Below are 22298 nucleotides of genomic sequence, written 5' to 3'. Positions count from 1 at the left end.
TGTTTCACCATGAAACATGAAATTGGCTGTAATTTTAGAGTGAAGGAAATATCTTTTCATTCTTAGTTCACTTAGGCCTTCAACAAACCAAAGCATTCTTCTATGAAGTAAATAATCATCCTTCCATACATTATTACTGATTTGTTTTTCCTTTAGAGTCAGGATCCTCTGTCACCACTTTGCTAGTCAAGATGTCCAATTCTCCAAACAGCTCAGGAGCACGCTGTTTAGCATATATTAAATTCTGAATGATTAATCTTCAACGCCCACCTTGGCCTACTTCCCTCTCGGGATATTTAAGTCCTGGGGGTTTTGTTTGTTTTTTAAGCTTCTCCTTTGCTCTAGTCTAGTAAGCCTCTTTGAGCAACAGAAGCTTCACTGGAAAGCTACTTAACTATTATTAGATGGTGCTGATGCAAGAGACTACCTTGCCCTTATGTAATATCCTTTATCTGAGGAGCAGTGTCTCCTGGTGACTGTAGCCAAATATCTTTGTACCTCAGCCTGATTTTTTTTTTCTGCACCCTTGTCTGGTTTCTTTTTATTCCACCTTGAATTTTTAAGCCAATTTCTTTCCTTTCTGATGTCTTTTTATTTCGCCTGATTTCTTTTCACTCTTCCCTGACTTATCTTCCCTCAATCCTAATTTCTTAGCACCCTAGTCCCATTTCTTTTCATTCTTTTTTCAATTTATTTTACACTTCATCTTCACTTGGTCTTTTTCCAGAGGAGGAAGTCTCCACTGATTCTACGCAATTTCACAAAACTCTCATACACTCTCACAAGTACCAATAGCATTGCATACACAAATACACATACATTTGCTCACATGTGCCTAGACACAGTATGCCAATCTTACAGTGTTACTCACGCTCACATACACACATTATCATGTCTATGAAGTGTCCTGGGGTGAGGTCTAGGTTGGGAGCTGTGAGGCTCAGGGGTCTCCAAACTTGTCTAACCAAATTTGCTAAGGAAGAAACACTTCAGATGCCCAGGACCTAATTTGAAATCTACAGAATCACAATTTCTGGAGGTGGGATTTAAGAATCTGACACAACTGAGGGGCTGAGCACAGCACCCTGCAGAGCGCTCTGCGATACGGCTTGTCCAAACCCACATCACACAGCCCATGCAGACTCTGCCCATTCAAAGCCAGGAAGGCCCAGACATCTGCAACCCCATTTCCTCCAAGGCCCAGGGATTCTCCAAAATCCTCCAATACAGGCACTGCTCTGCAGAGATACCTGACTGCTGACATACCACCCTCTTTATCTTATTTAGACACACAACCATATCCTTAGAGGTAGAGGCCTTCATTCCCATTTTTCGATAAATGGAAACTGAACCTCAAAAAGTTCACTGCTGGTGGAAACAAATTTTTTTCCCCATTTTTAAATGACCACTGGGCAATGTGTATGAGGGTTGTTTATGTACGTGGGAATGTGGGTGACTGGGATTCTGAGCGTGAAACTCAGTGTTCCTGCTTTCCTCCCCCTCCCCAGGGTTTATCTGGTGAGACCTGAGAACCATGGACTAGACAAATTGAGTTCCATGGACTAGACAAAACAGTGACTCTGACTAGAACCCATAAGGGGCAGGGTGGGCGCTGTTCCCCTCTACCCAGACAGACCCTGCCTCCAGGGAAGACAAGATGCTAGGCCTTGGAGGCGCCAGCTTCAGGATGCACCTAGAGGAAGGCGGGCACGCGGCCGGGGGCACTCACCAAGGATGCGGATCTGTGTGATGGACCCGTGCAGGCCGAAGAGCATCCAGAGCGGCTGTGAGGCGTCCACACACAGCTGCATGCCCGCCGCGGCGCCGTTGTGGCTGAGGTGCAGCTCGCCGTCAGCGTTGACCACAAGGCCGAGGATGTCGCCGCTGTGCAGGGGCCCGGGCACGCGGCACACGGCCCAGAACTCCTTGCGGTCCACCAGGGCCTCGGGGCTGAAGGGCAGGTCGGCCGGCCTCAGCGTGCCGGGGTCGCACGTAGTGACACCTAAGGACAGCGCGCCGGGCCGCGCGCCGCTCGCGCGCGTGACCTTGACGAAGATAGTCTCAGCCACACGCACAGGGCGGCTGGTGAAGACGAGTGCGCGCTCGTCGCGCCCATGCTCCATTCGCGCCACCGTCTGCTCGTCCAGGATGCGGACGTGCGCGCCGGCGCGCAGCGCGTGGAAGCGCAGGTCGCCGTCGAGCTGCGGGGGCAGCGCGCGGCTGTGCTGCGAGTTGAGCGAGTTCTGCGGGATGGGGCAGCCGGCAGCTGGCGTGCCCTCGTCGCCGTCAGAGCCCGGCACGTTGAGGTCACACAAGCTCACGGAGAGGCGTGCTTCGTCGGCCTCGCGCCTCAGAGACGGCCGCCGGAGGGCGGTGAAGGAGCGCGGGCGCAGGCAGTCTGGGAGCACCAGCTCGCTGTCTGCGGGGGTAGGGAGACAGGGCGACCGTCAGGCGGGCCACAGCCCTGGGTCCCAGCGCCTGCGAGTTTCCCCCCACTAGTCTTTAAAGCCGGCACTAGTAAGACGCATCTAGTTTCTAACGGCAAAGAAAATGCTCGGACATTTTACAGGGGCTTCCCTGGTAGCTCAGTGGTCAAGAATCCGCCTGCCAATGCACAAGACACAGGTTGGATCCCTGGGTCGGATCCCTGGAACGGAAAGATACCCTGGGGAAGGAAATGGCAACCCACTCCAGAATTCTTGCCTGGAGAATCCCCATGGAAGAGGAACCTGGCGGGCTACAGTTCATGGAGGCGCGGGGAGGGGGGCGGGGGGGGGGGGCGCGGTGGTCTCAAAAGAGTCTGACACGACTTAGCCACTGAACAAGAACATCACACATTCTGCAGGACCTCAGACTACGTATTTGTTTAAGCAAAGGATCGTCAGGCAGGAAAGACACCAAAACTAAAAACATGATTACTTCTAAATGATACACTTATAAAAGTCGGATTTAAAAAAATTAACTCCTGGGCCCTCGCTATTTATCCTAGCAGCCAGGATAGCACCCAGCACTTAGAAGGCAGCAGTAAACACTTGCTGAATGCATGTTGATATTCTATGCCTCTGGGAGCCCAGAGGGAACCCTCCCCTCTAGAATACCTCTCTGCATAAATTGTCTCATCTTATCTCAAAAATTAGCTTTTGATGTTATTTCTACCGAAGGACATTGAGATGGAGAAGCTAAGTGAATTTTTCCAAGCTCTCCTTTCAAAACCGACAACTGGAAATCAAACCCTTTCTCTTTTTATTCATACACGTAATACAGAGGAAAATACTATTAATATTTAGATGAGTGAATTTCTAGCCTTTTTTGAATATATTTTAGTTCTCTTTTTAATACAAAAATTGAATCATACTGTATAAACGCCAGTAGTTTTAAACTATTAACTTTTACAGGTAACAAATCTCTTTGAAAATGTAACTTGTACCTATCTTCTCAGGAAAATGCACATTCTTCCTAAATTCTGTGGATAATTTCAGAGCATCCATGGCCATGGACTCCAGGTGAAGAACTCTGTTATAAAAATTTCCTTTGCAAAACTAGTTTTTCTATTTACCATGTCCTGTATACCCTTTTACACCAATAACCATGTTTCTGAGACCATAATTTCTTAATGGCTGGCTAAGTCTGCTTTATGGAGTCCTATAATTTGTAATAAAAGTCATCAGGCGCAATGAATTACTGCTGCATTTCCTCCTTAAAGCATCCCACAGAGGTGTTCCCACTGTACGGATAAAGCTCAGATATGTTCTGTGACAACCAAGCTGCAGATCCAGGGTTAAAGCGTGATCTGCCCAACTCCTTATCCCACACCCTCCACTTTCAAGCCATATAGGTTTACTGGATCCTTTTCGTGGGAAGCCCCAAATTTGGCTGGGGCCACTGCTGGCCTTACCAGGGACAAATCCCTTCTCAGGAGGCTTTTCTCTGAGCCTCCCTGAGGGAGAATCTGTGCTTTCTCTCCAGGAACTGAGTAAGGATGGCGGGGATGCTCAGCGTGGGAACAAAGCTTGGAGGAACAGACTGGTAGGGGTAGCGAAGCCAGAATTCAGCTCCAGCTGAATCTAGAGATGCTCTCTAATGCCTCCCTATCTTTGCTCTCCCCCAGCTCCTCTGCCCCATCCAGGAACAGTGTTGTTTGGACCCCCGCAAGGAGAGGGTGCTGGGCCCTCCCCACCAGTCTCCTGCTTCTCTGGAGAAGCCTCTCGAGGCCTGGCTGGTCAGGATTTCCCAGCATCATGTTTGGCAAGGAGGAGGGAGCCAACCGGAAAATGTGATTATTCCAGGGAATTGACTCTGTGACAGCAATGGTGCAGTGAGGCTGGGGGGCTGTGGAGAGGCAGAGGCGAGGAGGGCAAGACATGGGAGACAATAGCAGGGGGCTGAGGGGGCTGTGGGCCGGCCTGGACCCCAGGGAACAGCCCTGCTCCCCTAACCCCTCAAGGATTCCAGGCACTGGCCCTTGGGGACTACAGAGGGTTGGGGACAGAGAGGAGAAGGGATGGAGAAGCAGGGTAAGGAGGAAAGAAGTGGCTCAGAGATGCCCAGCCAGGGTTTACATGAACAAGGCTGTCATGGGGGCCACACATATACACACCCCACGCTGCTCTCTCCCATGCCACCCCACACATTCAAGACAATCAGGCCAGGGCCCATGGAGCTGGGCAGACCCTTAAACAGACTCCTGAATGGAGCTGGATGTATGCTCTCCTGCTCTCTGCCCCCACAGGAGTCCTCTTCTGCTTGAATATGCCCACTCCCAGGCAACTCAGGCCATTGCTGAGCTACTCTGTCTTTAAGAAAATGTTTCCTTCTCTTAAACTGAAATCTACCTCCCTGGTTGCTTTTTTGTTTGTTTGTTGAACTCTTAGGAAAAATTATTTCACTGATTCTTTACCACACAAAATTTATTCAAATTACCTTCATTTGAAGTGGTAAGATCACAGCAAGAAAACAGGTTACCTTGCAACAAACCTATTTACAAAATCCATCATAAAAGATTTTTTTTTTACATGGTATTACCTATTGTCTTTTTTAGACTAGCATACTACATAAAGCTACACCAATTAGTAGTTTGCCTACTCCCAAGTTTGGGAGAAATGCTTCCTTTTGACATTATCACATACCCCATAGGAAAATAAATTCCTTTAACCTAACAATTGTCACCCACCTCATTCTGCAAGGCATCTTCCTTCAAATCCCTCCTCTTGTGTACACAAGGTGTCATGCTAAAACTTTAAATCCTGCAATTGTATTTACAGACCTACACTTAAAACAAAAATGAACACAAGACCCACTACCACCACCACAATAAACACAACGCTCTTAAAAAATTACAAACCAAAAAAATAAATAAATAAAAAATTTTAAAAATTACATACCAGCTAGAAAATATTCTGGTAGTATTTACAAATTAATTACTATTTTTGTACAAAACTGCTAGATACTAAAAATGAGTAGACTGTGTATCAACCTAAATAAAATGATCGCTACCCACAAACATGTACATATAAACACACCCAACACTGTCAGCTCATGTGTTGCTCTTTATACAGTTTACTTTCCAGGGTGCATTTGGTTATAACCTTCCTGTATTTATACCTATTACCTCTGGGGCTGCCTCTCAGCCCCACAACTGAAGACAGCTCTCCTCAGGGAATACTCAGACTCCACACACACCTTCCCACCTCTTAGACAACGAACAGCGCCAGACTCAGTACACTCTCAGATACACTCAGATCCACTCTCACCAGCTTGAGGCACAGTGTGGCCATCACACCTCTCCTAATAAGTACTCTATACTTTTTATAATGCAACCTGAGAGTGTTTTAGGATTTTTTGTAACCAAAATCCATATATTGGTAGGCAAGATAGGAACATAGTTCAGTGCAAGACTCTGAAGTCATCAGTTTGGGTTCCCATCCAAGCTCTGTCACTTACTGGCTGTATGACCTTGGATAAATAGCTTAAGCCCTCTGGGCCTCTCTTCTATAGCGGTGAAATCAGCATTTCCTTATTGGTATGAAATCTGAATTCTAATACTCCTTTTGGAAGGGATGCTGTGAAGAAGATGCAGTGGAATAAAGCATCTAGGGTACCTGGCACAAGACAATCACTAGGTTACCATGAGCCACTGTTACTGTCTTCATGCTACATGGCTCAGAAGAATATGCATGGGCTCTGGAGTGATACAGGCCTAGGTTTAAATGTTGACCCAGCACTTGGCTGGTGGCCTGTGGGTGAGCCACTTTCCTCCAGTCCCAGATCACTCACCTAGAGATAATAATAATAATACCTGCTTTGCGATATTGTTGAAGGGATCAGAGGTAGAGTGCAAAGCCCCTGGCACCTAGATACTTGACAACTTCCGTTATTAACATTTGCTCAGGTTGAGTTTGTCAAAGTCAGGTCCACCTGCACCCAGGCAACTAACTGTTTGAACCTAGGACTTTGCATCAGTCATGATAAGCACCCAGGACAGGATCACTGAATGACCTCACTGACCAAAGGCCAAGAAGGAGAAGCTTCAAGTGGAGATTAGAGACAAAAGAAGAGAAAGAAGGAGAAACAGTGGGAAAAGAAAGAGGAGAAGGGGCAGGAAAGTGACCCCTTTGACCTTGCTTGAAATATCACAGGAGTTGGAAGAGGAGGTACAAGAGGTGCTGGGAACCAGCTAAAAACAGAACCCCTGGGGCCACTGCCCAACCCAAGTATGTCTCCTCTCCCATCCCCTCCACCCCTGGGGTCAGGAGCAGCTGCAAGCCGCCAGCAAGCTCCAAAATAACCATCCCATCAGTGTGCCCATCTGCGCGAGGCCCTGAAATAGATGAAACCTGAGACAGAGGAGCGGGTCAGGGCACCCTCTGCAGAGGGGATACAAAGGTCCTGGTGGAATGAGTCCACATCAAGTCAGCGGTCAGGGAAGGGGCCAGGTCCCCAAAGTCAGGGGAGAACACCACGGCCCCACCTCAGTGCAGGACTGCACCCTGGGGCACCAACGGCCGGCCTGCAACCTCCATCAGTGGGATGACCCCATGTTTGAAGCAACGAGTTATTTAATCCAGGCCTGGGACATGCGACTCCTACTTGAGAGTTGTTTATGATGGGGGAGAGGTGGCACAGGGCCACAGGAGAAGCTGCAAAGCTGGCTCCCCTCTCGTGGCCCCTTTGTCAAGAAAGAACTTGTCTATCTTCAGCTCCTGCCTTGTCTGGCACCTGGCACTGGCTTGGCAGATCCCCTGGGCCAGGGCAGAAAGAGCCAGGCCCTGCAAAGGGCAAGGAGGCCTGGGCTTCCCCTCTTCGGGAAAGCACCCGGCATACCCACCCATTGAGCCCTGTGTGCCCAGCCCTGGACAGGAGAGACAGCCAGGACCCAGGCCCTGTGGAGCCAGGAGCCCTTGGGAGACTTGGAGCTTGGAGTCATGAAAATCCTCAGTATCTCAGGTTAGACAAGACCTTAGAGGAGAATAAGGAAATCTGTTTATCTCTGCGAAGTTCTCACCTAGCCTTGGCTAGAATGCCCCTGGGGACAAGAAGCTCACCACTTCTCAAGGCCATCTATTCCCTACCTTTGAACACCTGTGACTGTTAGAAAAAAAAACTCCTTGCATAGATGCAAGTGTCCTGTACCCACTCCCTGGGGCCCCCTCTGAGCCTTCTCTTCTTTAGAATAAATCTCCCTGTTAGGATAATGCTGTCCAACTGAGGCTAAGAACTTCTGTTTCAGGGTGAGTCAGAGATGGCATCTCAGAAGAAACAAGATTTGACCCAGGCCCTGAAGGACAAGAGCATTTGGACTGACAGAAGCAAGAGGCACTCGGCTGGGAAAACTGCATTAGCAAATGCCTGGGGAGAAAAGTCTGAGCAAAACCAGCGAGGAGAAAGGAAGGGAAAGGAGTGGGAGGTGCCAGGCGGAGGGCACTCGGGCAGCTCCTGCCCAGAGATCTACACGCTGCCAGTCAGTGTGGGTTAACCGGGGCCTGCTGCAGCAGAGGCTCTTTTGAAGCAGAGCCAGCCATCAGTCCAAGTCTTGTTTGTTTAGATTCTCACATCCGCAGCACTGGATAATCTTTAACCACGGGTCAGCCTGCAGCCGCCCAGCCGGCTGGCGGACCTCTGCCGGCCCCTGTTTGGAAGGCGCACCAACCCATTTACTGTGTCCATAAACATCCTCCTGCTGGTTCGCAGCTGGCATGGGGCAGGGGAAGGAGCCAGGAGGGTGGATGCATGGCTGGGATGGACAAAGGGTTCCTCCACCCTTTTGGGAAGTGCCCTGACACCCACACCACCTCCACCCTCTCCATATAAACCCAACCACGGGAAAGCTGGGAGAAACAAACACACTTCTTAGGCTCATGGAGCAAAGGGCAGAATGTTTCAGAAGCCCTCAGAGTCATAGATTCTTAGATTTATAGAATCTTCAAGCCACGGGATCTTAGATGGATAGATTCCCCAGAATCATCTGGTCTGGTGGGTCTCAAACTCCCCGCCCCGCCCCCCCAAGCAATAGAATCGTTCGTCCAAAGGAACTGAAAACTCTGGTTGATGTCTAAGAGGTGACCACAGAGCCTGGCCACTCAGCCACCTCCGAGATGCCTCTGTGGAACCCCAGTGCTCCAAGGAACCCAGGTGGAGAACCATAGGCCTTATCCCAAGAAATAATTTTGATTGCATGGTTTGACTTTTATCCAGACACAGGCACTTGCCCCTCTTTCAGTGAGAGGACAAGCGGGGGACTGTCTACTTTGGTGGTGTTTTTAAATTAGATATTCCTTTTTAACCTAAAAAACAACAGTCTTTCCCATTTATGTAAACACTTTTACGTGTCCGGAAGCCTCACAGACTACCTGTGAGGTAAATGGCGCGTGTACAATTATGTCCAAATAACAGAAAAGGCGGGCGAGGCACAGAGATGCTGAGAGACGCCCAAAGTCAGTGAGCGGCCAAGTGGAGTCTTAACTCAGTCAGGCCTCCTGTTTCTCAAATGAGGGCTTTGTCCTCAGTGTCCCCAAGACCCCAGGTCCTCCCCTCCATACACCCCACCCGGGGCCACCAGGCCTCTCCAAGTTCCCCAGAACTGTATCTTGGGCCAAAGAGATACTAGATGGAAACACACAAAACTGCCATTTCTGAACATTAGAAACAGCCTGCTATTGGCAATTATATATGCTTGCACCTTATGTAGGTTCATTCTGGTAGGAAAATACAGCACGCTGTAAAGGACGGGATCAAACAAAGCCTTCAAAAGACTTCGAGGAACTACAAGGCAGGCAGACCCACCTTCACCACTAAACAGAACACTGGGTACCCACCACCCCTCTTGGTCTCTGCCAGGGCCTTTGGTGGCCCATCTGTGTCCAACACACGTGGCTGATCCCTGCTCTATTCTGGAAGACATAGGGGGCCAAAATCCCCACCCTTGGTGGGTATCTAGACATCACAGGGAGACCAGAGAGATTCCTGTTTACAGAGGCTGGGGAGTAATGTAGCCCACTCTTCTCAGCTCAAGTCCCAGCTCTACTAAGCAGTGTGACCATGGACAAGCTGTCAGACCTCTCTGAGCCTTGGTTTCCTTACCTGCAAAATAGGCTCAATAATAACTTTCTTTAGAATGCAATCAAAGAAGATCTCTACTGTATTCTTAAAGAGCAGGACAAATACGTGATACAGAACTCCTGTTATGGCGTAGACCTCCACTCGCTTCAGAAGAGGAAGAGTCATGAAGAACAGAGTAGGTCAGGGGAAGCTTCCTAGCAGAGGGGAGGGTTTGGTACGGGGCCTTGATATAATCAGCAGAATTTGAGGTGAGTAAAAAAGAAGCACTGGAAGAGTCTGAAGCAGAAGGAGCAGTAAGATTCTTTTTTTTTTTAATAACTAAGAAGAAACGAAAACCATCAAAGGGAAAGACACCACGATCAGCATCCTCATGTCTTCGTCCCGAGGGCTTGGCTTGGGCCCCTTAAGCTAATATTTGCCTCTCAGCCCCTGGCAGCCACAGCTTAAGGTAAATATTAGTTTAGCCTGGGAAGCGGAAGCCCCAGATGGCAGTGTGGTCCTCAACCAGCCGGGATGCCTCACGCTCTGTACCACAAGCTGGGCACAGCCAGGATAAGGACCTGACCCCTGGCCTTATCTATAGAGCGGTCCAGGCCTCTCACTGCTGGGCAGCCAGGCTGGTCCACTGCCCCAGAAACTGGCACAGCAGCAGCCTGGCCCCCAGAAAGCGACCCTGAGAGTCTTCAAACATCCTTCTCCTCAGTAGGCAGGTGGGGTCTTTTTCCAAGACCTGAGATGACATCATGAGTCCTTGGGAGTCCCCCCATGCCCATGGCCTCTTAACAGCCTCCTGGGCTCAGTCACACACATCGTGAGTGGGCAATAAGTCTTTTCACACTGACCTTGGGCCTAGATCAGCTGGAAGGTCTGAATTCTGGGCCCAGCCTGGCTTCTGACTAGTCGGGAGAATTGGGATAGGCCCCTTCCCATCTCTGGGCCACATTTCCTCTTACTGAAAAACTTGACAGCAAGAACCGCTGGAAACTCAACTCTCTTGCTGAGTTTCCCCTGTGACACACGCATATACCCATACCTGTGCACACCCACTCTCCTCAAGTCCACAAGTCATTCACAACCTCCCCACTTAACCCCCTTCCCTGAAGGATCTTCTCCCCAACTGACTGCCAGTTCCCCATTTCTGTGCCCATGCCCACCCCTCCTGTCTGGCCTACACTGTTCCTCCTCAACAGGTCCATTTTTCCCACCTCCTCTGGTTCCTGACTTAAAACTCACCTCCTACAGGAAGTCTTTCTGGATTGCTCCCCAGCTGTACCCCCATAGTTTTATTCTTCAGCCACACTTTTATGCAGTATTGGATTTAGGTCACTTCAGAGCAGTCATATGGTATGCCCCCCAGTGTAAAAACTCTTTCAGGTGAGGGGCTGGGTTTCCAGTTCTGACTACTGCAGAGCACCTAAGCTGCAGTGGGCACAGAGGGGTATGCAGGAGCACCCTATAAGTGGAATCCTGGCTCACCAGTTTTTGGCCAGGACCCACAGCTGCTCTTCCTGAATCAACATTTCTGAGAGGCGCAGGGAGACCTTGAAAACTGGGATAGGAACTTATCTCTCCAAGTATTAATCACCCCATAAAACTTGTGTTTATTTAGTTGCTGGCAGGTCCTTCTTCCTGGAGGTAGGAAGCTGTTATTCTTGGAGATACCAGCCAGGGCTTGGGCCAGGGCACCCGGAGGGAAGAGGGTGATCTGCTGTGAACTCCAGCATAACAGGGAGCCTGGAAGGCCTGAAGCAGGTCTGCTGGGGCCATGGCCTGGGCAGGGGGGAGCCCAGGTGATGTTTAGGGCTGTGGCGGGGCAGGGATGGGGTCCCCAATTGGAGGTGTCAACCAGGGAAAGACACCAGCCCTTGCCTCCACCCTTTTGGGGAAGATGGCCAATCTGCCCATGGCCTGACTTGTGGGCCTACAATGTGCCAGGGACCCCAGGATGTCTCTAGTCTGAGGAGCAGATGCTGGACAGGCAGGATTCGGAGGGCTTTGCCTCAGGTTCCAGACAGGTGGGGGCAGGGGGACAGGCCTGGCAGGTAATCTCTAAAGATGAGACACTGATCTAGGGGACAAAGATGAGACACAGGAAAGATAGGCCCATTCTCAGAGCCACCAAGACAGAGAGTGACTTATTCAGAGGAGAAACTCAGCGCAGAAGGGAGACAAGGGGAAGCAGAGGAGCCAGGGGGATATAGGTGGAGGGAGGAGAGAGGCCCAGAAAGTGACGTGCAGTGACGTGGCAGAGAGGAGGGAGGGGAAGATGGGCAGATGGGAGCAGAGGGAGGAGGGGAGGGAGGGAAGCAGACCCTGAGACCACCCGGGGCAGTAGGCATGTCCCAGGGGCAGGGCTGTGGGATGCAGGCACACAGCAGCAGGCCCACCTCCAAAGATAACCTGGGTGGGTCTCTCTCACTCTTTTTTTTTTTTTTTTTTTTTTACAAAAAAATCAATTTAGGAAGAACAAAATGAGGACATATTTTAATCTGCTAATTCATTTTAGGGGCCATAATCAGTGTTTAAAAATGCCCAGGGATTATGGTGATTTACAGCTGTGACGGGAATCAGCTAGGGCTTTGGCCTTACAGGGTGTAGAGAGGAGCCTGACGGGAAATTCAAATACAACTGAAATTACTGCGTGAAAACCTATTTATAGTCAAAGAGGCCAGGTCAGTGCCTGGGCTCTGCCCTGGGTGCGGCCCTTCAAGGTCACTCTTCAGGCCTCTCCCTCAGCCCTGCAGATTAGGAAGCCTCATCTCACCTGGTATGTCCGTTTTGTCCTCACCCTTGCAAAGTTGTAGGCCCAGCCTAAGCCTCCTCCACCAAGAAGCCTTCCTGGACTCCATCCGTCCTCACTAATTTCATCCTCCACTGACTTCCTGCTGAAACCCCCCAGTGGGTAAATCGAAATGTACCACTTTGGGCACCAGGATACCCAGTTCAAGTCTCCACTCTGCCACATCCCTACACAGGCAAGCCAGGCCTTCAATAGCCCTCAATTTTCTCCCTGCCAAATGGGGATAATACCCACTCCCTCCAGAGCCAGGGGCTGAAAGGGTAAATAAGATAACTGAAAGGAACCGTCTCGGCAGATGGACGAGATCCTGTGACCACAGCATCCAGCGATTTACTATCCTCGCTTGGGCTCTGCCTGGATCATGTCTGGAGTTGTGTTTGCTTTGTCTCCCAGTGAGCCTGGGCTGTCTGTGAGCAGGGCTGGGTCTCCCTCAGCCACCCCTCAACCCTTTCCTTCCTCTAACAAGTCACCTTCCATCCCCCGCTTTCCCCTCCTCACTCTGCAAATATCCTCAGCATGCTCCACACACCAGGCCCAAGATTCCACTCTGGAGAGGAACCCGGGGGGTAAGGCATGGATCCCTCCCTCTCACAGAAGGGTTTACTCATTTGGTTTTACTTTCATCATCTTTTTCTTTCCCCCACTATCTTTTTTACTCAAATAAAACTGACTAGAAAAGAAGAGCTTCACAGTTTCTAGGCTCTGAAGTCAGAACGGACAAAAAGAAAAACATTTTCCCACCACCTCCATGGCAGCTTTCTCTGCAGTAAAGGGGGAAGGGAGGTGAGGTGACAAGAGCAAGAGTTGGCTGAGCATTTACTTGGTGCCCAGGACTATGCTGGGCATATTACTCACAACCTCTTTAATTGGGTTTCATCTTCCTACTGACCCATTGTACAGATGGGAAAGCTGAGGTTCATCCACGCTCCTCCTGGAGACACAGCCAGTTTGCCACTGGGTTGGCCTGTACCCAGTCTATGTGCACACAGGCACATGCACACATGCTTGCCGGCACACACTTAAGTCCAATGGAAGTCCAGTGACCTGGATTCTCAGTCCTCAGCCACCAACTTGCTGTGAGACTCAAGGAAGTCTGAGACTCAGAGGCCCCTTCCAGCCCTGGCATTTAGGGGTCTGCATGTGCCCTTGCCAGGAAGCCTGGTACTTTGGCAACCCCAGGACAGCTTCCAATGCTCTTCCTCCTGGCTGCCCACAGGATGCCTGCCCTCTCACTGCCCTGAAGCCTTAGTCACACTGGGGGCCCAGGAGCAGCAAGCAGAGTCTTGGCCCCTCAAGTGCCTTCTGCTCTCCCCCACTACCCGTTCCACCTCCATCCATGCAAAAAGCACTAAGGTGGGGTTGGACCTCCTGGAAGGCTGCAGAGCCCAGGGCCCGGGGCTCACTCGGGACAGAGTGCTGGTTCTACAGCTCACCTGCAGCACTTCCGAGGGATGAAGACAACCTCCCTGAGATGAGACTCACCTCCATGGTCCCAGCGATGGAGTCGGCCTCCCAGGGTTGTTACCAGAATGGCGCTAACAAAGTGCCTGGCACACAGTAAGTACTCCGTGAACTGTAGTAGTTACGATGGTTAACATTAATTACTTCCTGGATGGGAGGGGTGGTCTTCAAGGCTGCCATAGATGATTATGAAGCGCATACACAGCTCAAAGGCACAACCTGGGGGGCCACAGAGGGCAGACACCTCACCAAGCTCCAATGGCCGCAGCTGCAGGCCAGAAGGCAGGGATGCTCTGCAGTTCACACAAGGCTCCCACTCGCTCCCAGTGTGGGGGGCGGCCCCATGCCTGACGGAACCAGTCAGACCACAGCCCCTGGAGGTGTGCCCTGCATCTGAGGGGCCGGAGGGAGAGGGCACTCACCCAGCAGCTGGACGCCTCTAGTGAGGCCGTAGACGTCCACCAGGGCCCAGAGCGGGTCGGCCGTGCGGACCCCGTTGAAGAAGAGCATGGCGGCCGAGTCGTTGATGCGGTAGAAGACACGGCCCTTCTTGTCCACCCAGAAGGCTATGATGTTGCCCTCGTTGGCAAACTCCTCAGGCAGCGCCTTGGCCCAGAAGCCACTCTGGGACACCAGGTCGGGGCAGGCGTACTTGGGCAGCGAGTCGGGGTGGATGCGGGACGGGTCCTTGCTCGTGAAGCCCAGCCGCAGTGCCCCGCTCCAGCAGCACTGCTTCTTCGTGATCTGGGTGGCAGGGGCATGGCCTCAGACAGACCCCCAGCCCAGCCTCCCCGCCCCGGCCATCAGCGAGCCCAAGGGGAAGGGACTGTACCCTTCTCTGCAGGCCACCCCAGGCAGACTCCTATGGGGAGTAATTGCCCAGCTCACCCATAATTGGGTCTCCTCTCCTTCTCCCAGGAACCCCCACCTTCCCCCACCAACTACCCTCATCCTTTTCCCATCACCTCCCCATGGCCACTCCCCTTTCTACTTCCTTCTCTATCACACAGGGAAGGCTGAGAAAAAGAGTAAGGAGAGAGAGGAGGAATGAGGAACAGCTGAAGTGGCAGCAGAGAGGAAAGAGAAGATCAAGGTGGGTGATGGCCGTAAGCAGAAGCGGGGAAGTCCAGAGGCCCCAGGGAATGCAGCCACAGGGGCAGGGAGAGAGGCCCCACCTTCAGCCTGACTTGCTCATAGATGAGGACCGGGCGGTTACTGAAGGTGATGGCGTTGCAGAAGCTGGCCTGCCTCTTGACGGCCTTGTGGCTGAGGTCCATGAGGATCTGGGAGCCCTTGGTGTGGGGGTGGAAGAGCAGCGGCGTGGACGGGAGACTCCCGCCGGGCAGCACCGGCGGGCAGTGCTTCTGCTTGTGGTGGCATCGGTGAGAGGTGACAGGGAAGGGGCCCCCAGTGGAGTCTGCAAAGGAACGAGCCATAGCGTTAGAGAATCTGACAGTCCGAGAGCTGGACCAAGGTCCCTTAGGGAAGGGCAGAGGGCTGGGGTATAAGAGAAATCACCACTGCCCAGGACTTCCACCACCACTGCCCCTCACCACCACTGCCACCTCTTGCCACTATCCTTCTCCTGATACCATCCACTGCATTTCCCACTCCACCACCTACCACCACTTTTATCCACCACCATCTATGCCCACCCTTCATCCATCACCTCTCACCACCACCATTTACTCCAACCCTCCACCCACCTCCCACCATCATCTCCCACCATCATATACTCCCACCCTTCACCCATCACCTCTCACCACCACCATCTACCCCCACCTTCTACCCATCACCTTCCACCATCTACTCCCACCCTTTACCCATCACCTCCCACCATCTACTCCCACCCTTTACCCCTCACCTCCCACCACCACCAGCTACCTCCACCCTTCACCCATCACCTCCTACCACCATCTACTTCCACCTTTCACCCATTACCTCCCACCACCATCAACCGCTCCCACCCTTCACCTATCACCTCCCAGCACCATGATCTACCCTCATGTGTCACCCACAACCATAAGTTAACATCTACTGCTCCTCATTAGTATTTACAACCATTTATTTTCCAACCTCCACCATGTGGTAAGCAATCATTTGCAACCAACATCTACCACCATTCACTGTCATTCACTACCAATGCCATTTATTTTATTCAACAAATATTCATTATGTATCTGCTGAATGCCAAGCCCTGTCCTAGGCACTGAAGATAAGGCATGAAACATAAATGGACTCTGTCCTCAAGATGCCAACAGTCCAAGGAGGGAGATAAGACATGGACAGAAATTGAAACACAAATGGCAGACAGAGAGAAGCACCAAAAGGACGTACAGATAAGTCACTTCCCAGGAAGGCTTCTTGGAGGAGGGGAGGAGGAGGAGAAGGCACTGGAGCTGAACTGACAAGGCTGGGCTGCAGTCAACACGTGACCAAGGGGCTGCCACTGGAGACCAGGAAGGTGGGTGGGTGGGGCAGCCTCTGTAGGACCATCTCTTCCCTCCTTCAGGGCCATCTCCCTGCATGCAGGCTGCCTTCCTGCTTTACACCGCCCACAATCACAACACCGTGAACAGAGGCAGGCCTCTTCGCCCAGGCTTCCAAGGAACTTGGAGCTGCCTCAAGCACCCCTGGTCTGTAATTCCTTCCATTAACAGATCTGGGTTCAGAAGGTACCATACAAACATGTGAAGTTGGCACCCAGGAGACAGGGCAAAGAGAGGAAAGAACATGGGATGTGGTGCCAGGCAGCTCGTGTCCATCACTAACTGGCCATGTGACCCTGGGGAAGTCACTTTCCCTCTCTGGCACAATGCCATGTGTTAGGTCGTGTCTGACTCTTTGCGACCCCATGGACTGTAGCCCATCAGGCTCCTCTGTCCATGGGATTCTCCAGGCAAGAATACTGGAGCGGGTTGCCATTTCCTCCTCCAGGGGATCTTCCCGATCCAGGGACTGAACCCATGTCTCCTGTGTCTCTGGCATCGCACGTGGCTTCTTGACCTGCTGAGCCATTGGGGAAGCTCCTCTGGCACAATAAGTGGCCTCCACTCTGTGGCTCTGAGACATGTGTCAGCAGCCCTGGCAGCACTAATGCACAAGTCCTGGCAGGTGGGGGCTCAGGCGGGAGGGTCATTTCTTCCCCAAAATCTGTATCTCATCCATCAGGAAGGACAGCTCCTGCCCATCCTGTCATCTTGAGAAGAGGCACAGGGGATGGGGAAGATGGGGGTGACATAATGTGACCGAGGCCTTCCGGGATGTTTCAAAATTGGTCCCTCCAAGGCAGGAATTTAATAATACAGAAAGTTTGGTTATCCGAGAGGCCGTCCCCTCCCTAAAGGGAGAGGAAGGGTTTCCAGGAAGGGGATGGAATGAGGGAGGAGAGGAGGAAAGAGTCCCAGGAGGCGGAAAGGGCCAGACTTTGGTAGTGTTTGCACTGGTTTGCATCACTTTGCATCTTTGCTTCCTCCTTCCCAGAGGGCCCCAAACACCAGGATCCACCGTCCAGAGCCAGCCAGATACCCTGAGCATCAGCCTCCTGGCTTCTCTGGTGTAGCTTCCTGTATGCCAGGCTCATGAGGTGGGCACCGTACAAGGCGGGGCTCACCTTGCTCTAAGGAATCCAGAATGGTGCTCAAGGGCTTAGAAAGCCACCAAGTGGTGAAAGCTGGAATTGCTCAGAGGAGACCCTGCCGGTCTGAAAAGGCCCCCAGAAAAGCTGAATGATCCTTGAAGAGCACAGAGTAGGGTAGGTCATTCCACAGAAAGGGAGAGCTGAGGTGAGAGAAGAGGGTGGCACTGGATATAGGTGTCCCACCTAGAAGAGGTGCCCCATGGGCTCCAGCCTCAGACACAGCTTGACTCTTGCTTTCAAAAAAACTGCTGGTGAAAAGTGACATCACACACTGTTCAGGGCTGTATACATAGGCAGAAATGAAAACAGAGAAAAAGAACTACCTGCTGGGTGAATGGCAACAAATGTAGTACATCTATAAACAGAATACTACTCAGCAGTGAAAAAAGAATGAACTACTGATGGGAGCCTCAACATGGATGAATTACAAAATCATTACACTGAGTGAAGCCAGTTTGTTGTTTTTTTTTCATTTGGATATAGTCCATGGAGCAATGGCAGGGCCTCCGCTCCTTTCAAAACCCTTCCTCCCCTACTGGTACTAAGTCTTCAAAACACAAACTAAGCTAGAGTGATAACAAGCAGATTGGTGGGTGCATGCGGATGGTGGGAGGAGGGGGAAACACCGAAGGATGCAAGGGAATACTTGGGGTGTGACAGGTGTGTTCACCCTCTTGTGGCGATGGTTCCAGGGGTGTGTCAAAACCTACCCAGTCATATACTTTAACCCACTGTGGTCTAGTGTGTGTCAATTATGTTTCAATAGAGCAGTTTTTAAAGATGCTGAGCCCAGCAGCTGCTGAGAAACTCTTCTATGAGGTCTCTGCTACAGTCTCCGCTCAGAATCATGGACAAACGGCAGGGCCTCAACTTCCTTCAAGACACTCCCCACATATCCCAGTTGGGATCCTGGGGCCCTGGGTAAAGATCCAGGAAACACTGGTTCAGAGAAAAGACAATGAGGACACCCAGGGACCAGACACCCAGGCCCTTGAAAGGGCCATTCCCAGGGCCTCCCATCCACAGGGAGGGCAGTGAGTGGGCCAGGGCAGCCCAGGGCCAGCCTCCCTGGCTGACAGCTGAGCAAATGGAGAACGTGGTTGGGGGAATCCCTGGTCCCTGGGGGCACAGTGTGCATCCAGACGTATGACCTCAAAAAAGCACACACACATCTGTGAGCACATGAGGGTAACCCGGACCCTAGGAGACAAAGGAAAGAGAGAGACTTTTCTCTGTCCTTACACACACATTTACACATGTAGTGTAAGCATACAGACATACTCATGTACACATGGATGTACGAGACAGTACACACGTCTACTACACATGGGCCATCCATCTAATAATAACAGCAGTCATTCATCAAGTGCTAACACGTGTCAGGCTCTGAACTGAGTTTCACACATACTTAACTGGTTTCACCCTCACAGCAAACTGATGAAGTAGGAGAGACAGTACAAGCCCATTTTCCTGATGAGGAATCAGCCTCTGAGGGATTGAGTGGTTTGCCCAAGGTCTTATAGCCAGGAGGATGGGGCTCTTGGAGCCAAACTCAGGCAATCTGACTGCAGGGCCCAGGTCTTACTACTTGGCATTTACAGCCAAGAAAGCAAGGGTTTGGATAAATTTTTGAAAAATGCATTTTAAAATATGGTCACAACTGATGAAACCTGAAAAAATATTCACCTGGGTCAAACCTTCAAATGATCTCATGCGGCACACAGGGGGATACCTGGCTTTCTATTATCTTGCCTCTTCCACAATACACGTGTGTATGCCGCCAGAACACAGAGATGCAAACTGTTTCCATACATGGCCCTCATCCATCACTGCTAGGATGCAAAATGAAGCAGCCAATGTGGAAGCTGGCTTGGCAGTTCCTTATAAGTTAAACGCCGATCACAGAACCCAGCAATCACACTCGCAGGCACTTACCCAAGAGAAATGAAACATCTGCACAATGACCTGTACACAAATGTACCGCAGCTTTATTCATAATAACCCCATACTGGTAATAGCTTAAATGCCCTCCAACTGGTGAATGGATAAATCAAACATGGTACGCCCACACAATCAATACAACTCTGCAATAAAAAGGAACAGCACTATGATACAAGCAGGAACAAAGGAATCCCCGGGAGAAGGAAATGGCAACCCATTCCAGTATTCTTGCCTGGAGGATACCGTGGACATAGGAACCCAGCGGGCTACAGTCCAAGGGGTCCCGAAGAGTCAGACGTGGCTGAGCAACTCACACTTTCACTTTCACAGCTTTGATGCCAAGGGCCAGAGGGGCAGCTGAGGGCAGGGCTTCTCCCCAGTGCACTTTGACATACAGTATGACCCCTTAAAATCCCCATTCCATGGATGAGCTGCCAATCAGACTGGTTAATCAACTTGCTTGAGGTCACACAGCAATAAAGTGGCAGAGCTGGGACTTGAACCCCGATCTCCCAGTGTCATGTTTGGGGTCCCTTACCCTACTCAGTGGCTGACACTAGAGATCATTTTCCCCATGAGCCCAAGATGGCAGGCATAGTGGTGAAAGGCTGTGTGGAGGAAGTGTTGGCCAGGTCCAGTCAGGGGAGCAGCCACAGCAAAAGGTGTGAAGATGCCAGGAGGCCTGTGAGCTGAACAACTGCTCCCCCAGTGACCAGTGGTCCTGGGTGGAGCCCCAGTCTCGCCCTCTGCTCCCAGGGAGGCTCCCCTTCATGACAGGTTTACAAGCTTCTGGGGAGTCATAGTGGGAGCTCCCCCTCAGGCGGAGCTGCTGCTGACACAATGGAAACTCTCCCCACCCCACCCCAGCCCATTCCTCCTGGGCATTTATGAGCTGCCAGAAACAAGCGGCCAGCCCTCTGGGTGACCCTCCGCCAGCTCCAGACCACATTCCTGCCTCTCGGTGGGGTCCAAGGCAGGGATGCCCAGACCCAGTGTAGCCTCTGGAGTGACCTCCCCACTACCCCCGCCCATACCCTGCCCCAGGACCATCCTGGCAGAGCCCTTGCTACCTAGGCTGCACTGGGCTGGGCTGCCAAGGAGAAACCGGGAGGAGATATTGAGTATCTGCTCAATACTTATGACAATAACCAACCTCTGTGTGGCTTAACAGGCAGTGTCTTCATGACACTCCCAATGACACAGGTCCTCAGAAGTGAAGCTACTCACCAAGGTCACCAGGCTGGAGTGAAGAGCCCAGATCCGAACCCAGGCCTACTGCCTCCAAACCTAACTCTGAGGCCTCATTTTTCTCATCTGTAAAATGGTGACTACAGCAGACCTCCATGGAATTCTTACAAGAATTAAAGAGATGCTATATTTACCAGCAATCCCACTCCAGGGCATATACCCAGAGCAAACCATAATTAGAAAAGATACATGTACCCCCATGTTCATTACAGCACTATTTACAATATCCAAGACATGGACATAACCTAAATGTCCATCAACAGATGAATGGATAAAGATGTGGCACATATATACAATGGAATATTACTCGGCCATAAAAAAGAAGGAAATAATGTCATTTGCAGCAACATGGATGGACCTAGAGATTATCCCATTAAGTGAAGTTGGTCAGACAGAGACATACAAACAACATATGCTATCACTTACATGTGGAGTCTAATTTTTAAAATTATACAAATGAACTTACCAAAAAATTAATTTGCAAAAAAATTCATTACAAAATAAAAAATGAATTTACAAGACACAAACAGATTCACAGACTTAGAAAATGTACTTAAGGTTTCTAGGGTAGAAGGATGGGGAGAAGGGATGTTAGAGAGTGTGGGATAGAGATGTACACACTGCTACATTTTAAAATGGGTAACCGACAAGGTCCTGCTATATAGCACAGCGAACTCTGCTCAATGTTACATGGCAGCCTGAACCGGATGGGAGTTTGGAGGAGAATGGATACACATATATGTATGCCTGAGTTCCTCTGCTGTGCACTTGAAACTATCACAACATTCTAAATCAACTATGCTGCAATACCATTTTTCTAATTAAAAAATAAAACTAACCCAGTAAGTAGTTGCTATAATAATAATTCTATTATTATTGATAATAGTTGTAAATAAAAGTGTGAAAGTGTGAGTCGCTCAGTTGTGTCTGACTCTTTGCAACCCCATGGACTGTAGCCCACCAGGCTCTTCTGTCCTTGGAATTCTCCAGACAAGAATACTGAAGTAGATTGCCAGGCCCTCCTCCAGGGGATCGTCCCAACTCAGAGATCAAACCTGGGTCTCCTTGCAGGCAGATTCTTTATGGTCTGAGCCACCAGGGAAGCCCATAGTTGTAGATAGTTATATTATTATTTCAATTAACATCAATCTGTGCTCTCCTTCACCTCTGGTTAAGCTATTTCCCCCACCCTGCATATCTTCTCTCCCTGCCCTACCCACGCCTCTCCAAATCCCACCCATCTTTCAAGGCCCAGGTGGATCCTACTATGTTCAAGATGGCCTCATTCTGAACCTGCGGACCTGAATACCAGTGCTGGCATGATCGTTTACATCACTAGTGAGGGAAGCTTGACTCACTTTCTGGACAGTATGGAACAGGGCAAAGAGCAGCAGCCCTGGAAGCAGGAGGTCCTGGGTTCAACCCTGACCATTCCACAGATTTGCTGTGACTTTGGGCAAGCTGCTTCATCCCTCTGGACCTTAATTTCTTTCTCTGTAAAACAGAGTCATCACAGCTGCCCTGCCCACCTCTCCAGGCCATTGTAAGAACCCAGTGAGTTCATGGATGTAAAAGAAATTTTCAAGCTTTAACACCTGATCCCAACATAAGGTCTTATTGTTTCTAAAAAAAGCAACAACCACCACCATAGGA

The 22298-nt window shown here is 50.7% G+C and overlaps 1 protein-coding gene across 5 annotated transcripts in view; it reads right to left on the bottom strand.

The window, feature by feature from the left end:
- The window catches only part of NEURL1 (neuralized E3 ubiquitin protein ligase 1), a 73273-nt gene that overhangs the window by 3742 nt on the left and 47233 nt on the right, over nucleotides 1–22298 (bottom strand). For all 5 annotated transcript variants that reach the window (XM_061162538.1, XM_061162540.1, XM_061162541.1 and 2 more), the window contains exons 2-4: nucleotides 14992–15233; nucleotides 14239–14560; nucleotides 1730–2419 (exon numbers count right to left, since the gene is read on the bottom strand). In XM_061162538.1, coding sequence (XP_061018521.1) covers nucleotides 1730–2419; nucleotides 14239–14560; nucleotides 14992–15233 — 1254 coding nt within the window. The remainder of the gene's footprint in view (nucleotides 1–1729; nucleotides 2420–14238; nucleotides 14561–14991; nucleotides 15234–22298) is intronic.

Source organism: Dama dama, chromosome 15 (assembly GCF_033118175.1).
Source record: "Dama dama isolate Ldn47 chromosome 15, ASM3311817v1, whole genome shotgun sequence".
Classification (NCBI taxonomy): Eukaryota; Metazoa; Chordata; class Mammalia; order Artiodactyla; family Cervidae; genus Dama; species Dama dama.
Note: the sequence above shows the minus strand (reverse complement) of the source record. Positions and strands in the feature narration are given on the sequence as shown.